This window comes from Pteropus alecto, unplaced genomic scaffold, assembly GCF_000325575.1.
Source record: "Pteropus alecto unplaced genomic scaffold, ASM32557v1 scaffold211, whole genome shotgun sequence".
NCBI classification, from domain to species: Eukaryota; Metazoa; Chordata; class Mammalia; order Chiroptera; family Pteropodidae; genus Pteropus; species Pteropus alecto.
In genome coordinates, this window is record NW_006430724.1 from 53,557 (window position 1) to 56,079 (window position 2,523).

General features: G+C 40.1%; 1 protein-coding gene across 1 annotated transcript; it reads right to left on the reverse strand.

The window, feature by feature from the left end:
* Window positions 1-921: 921 nt before the first annotated feature.
* Window positions 922-1,881, reverse strand: LOC102879043 (olfactory receptor-like protein OLF4). The gene has a single exon (XM_006905246.2). The coding sequence runs from the start codon at window positions 1,879-1,881 to the stop codon at window positions 922-924; it is 960 nt and encodes a 319-aa protein (XP_006905308.1).
* Window positions 1,882-2,523: the final 642 nt, after the last annotated feature.

Below are 2,523 nucleotides of genomic sequence, written 5' to 3' on the forward strand. Positions count from 1 at the left end.
ATTTAAAATTTCTTTCTTCTTCCTGTGGTTTTTCGACATAAAATTCTCCTACCCAAAGACAATAATGAATGAATGGAGAGGCTTCAACTCAGTTCCCTCAGCAAACTTTATTGAATAAATGTCTATATTAGATTCTACCACTGCTGTAAAATATTCCCACACTAGTTGTTTAAAACAAGCAAATATATGCTCTCACAGTTCTGTGTCAGACATGTCAATGTGTCTCAATGTCTAAACTCAAGATGTCTGCAGGGTTGGGTTTCCTGTAGAGGCTCAGTTGAAATTGTTTCCATTCCAGTTTGCATTCTGGCCAGCTGCATTCCTTGGCTCCTGGCCCTTCCTCATTCTTCAAAGCCAGCAGTGTGGCATGTTCATCTTGTCTCCTCTTCTGCTTCTAGAGGAGCATTGTGGTCACCTTCATCCCACATAGATGATCCTGCCTCCTCTTCTACCTTACAGTCGCCAATTATTAACCTTGTTCCACCTGTTACCCTAATCCTCCCTGTTATAAAAATATCAAGTTCAAAGGCCCTAGGGCTGAGGCTGTGGATATGCTTAAGAGGTGCTTCTTCTGTTCTTTTTAAAAGTGTATTACTATGTGCCACTCAAGGGCCTTTATATAAAGAAAATAAACCCAGAATTTGTCACATTTTCTGAATGAGTGAATACATTATTCTTTTAATACCACATGCAAGAAAAATTTTGTTCAGAAAACCTAAAACTATGTCTAGCTGAGTCTAACACAGAGTTAGACTCTGGGTTAGAGTGGAAAAAGATCTAAATATTAGAGCAGAATGTAATATAAAACTAAATTACTTACATTATATAGAGAAGGTGAATTCAAATAAGTAGCAATTCCAGTAAATAAACAGAAGAGGTACATTCTACTTCCATAGTCACTGGCTCCAAACTTTTGGCTATTCAGTCATGGGAATATCTTGAGGCCCAGAAAATTATCCCTTGTGTATTGACCATCCCAAAAAATTTATTCAAAGCTGCCTTTATAACTTTGTTCCTCAGATTATAAATAAAGGGGTTCAACATGGGTGTGACCACGGTGGACATCACTGAGGCTACTGTACTCGAATGTGAGCTGTGGGTTGCAGCAGAGCTGAGGTACACTCCTAGGCCCGTGCAATAAAATAAAGCAACAACTGAGAAGTGAGATTCACAGGTACTTGCTTTATACTTCCCCTGAGCTGATGCAATTCCACATATGCAGAAAATGATCTGACAGTGTGAATAAAAGATTTCAGTCAGGGGACTACCACTCAGCAGAACAGTTACAAAGTGCATCAGCATGTTATTAAGAAAGTTTTCAGAACAGGCAAGTTGAATCATCTGATTGAGTTCACAGAAAAAGTGGGGGATTTTCAAGTCTTTACAGGACAGCCTCAACACCATTAAGCTTTGCAACAAGGAATACAGGGCATTCATGATCCAGGACACCAGAAGCAGCAGTCCACAGAGCCGGGGGTTCATGATGACTATGTAGAACAGGGGGTAGATGGCCACAAAGCAGTCATAGGCCATCATGGTCAGGAGGAAGTCATCCAACATTGCAAAGAGTAGGAAAATGTACATTGTTATGCTCCCTACATAGGTTACAACTCTGCTCTGTGTCAGGACGTTCACCAACATCTTTGGGACAATGGTGGAGGTGAAACAGATATCTGTCAAGGGCAGGTTGGAGAGGAAGAAGTACATGGGCGTGTGGAGGTGGGAGTCTGAGCTGATGGCCAGGATGATGAGCAGGATTCCAGACACAGTGTTCAAGTACATGGAGAGGAAGAGCCCAAATATGAAGAGCTGCAGTTCTGGTTCCTCTGGAAGTCCCAGAAGAAGAAATTCTGAATCTCTTGTAAGATTCCTTGGTTCCATGAAGTGAAGATGATTTACAAGGAAGAGGAAAATAACATGAGTAATTTTCATACAAACTGGTATTAATCACATAGTTCCAATGCTAGAGTTTATATTTTGCAGTCAAGAAATCAATTTCAATATGTTTTATATAAATCTGGTCCCCATTGGAAGTTTCCTGTGCCATCTCAAATTAGGATTTTTAGTCTCATTCTGCTTTATTTCCTACAGGTTCATGTATTCTACAGTGTTAATAAGAAAATCTTCATGTATTTCAAGAATATTAATTGTTGACAATGTTTTAGACACTGTCTTGGCTGTGTGTATAGATGGTGAAGCACAAAAGTCCCTACAATTCAATGGTGAGGAAAGAATGTAAGAGAAAATGATAAAAATATATAACATCTCAGATGGTGACAGGTGATACGAAGAGGGGGAAAGCAAGTCTAAAGGAGAAAGTGACTAGGGCATTGTATTTTTTATGGGTTTTTAGGCAAGATTTGCAAACAATGACATTTGAACAGAGATCCTGAAAAAGGGGGAGGGAGATGCAAGGTTACAAGGGTGTGTACCCCGCAGTGGAAGTGGCCAGTGCAAAGGCCCAGGGGTAGAGCAGAAAGGGGTAGTGATGTGCTCTAAGTTAATATCAGAGTATCTATTGGG

What these genes read in the sequence shown, in the direction of transcription:
- LOC102879043 (XM_006905246.2), bottom strand. Translation starts at nt 1,881, where the DNA reads ATGGAACCAAGGAATCTTACAAGAGATTCAGAATTTCTTCTTCTGGGA.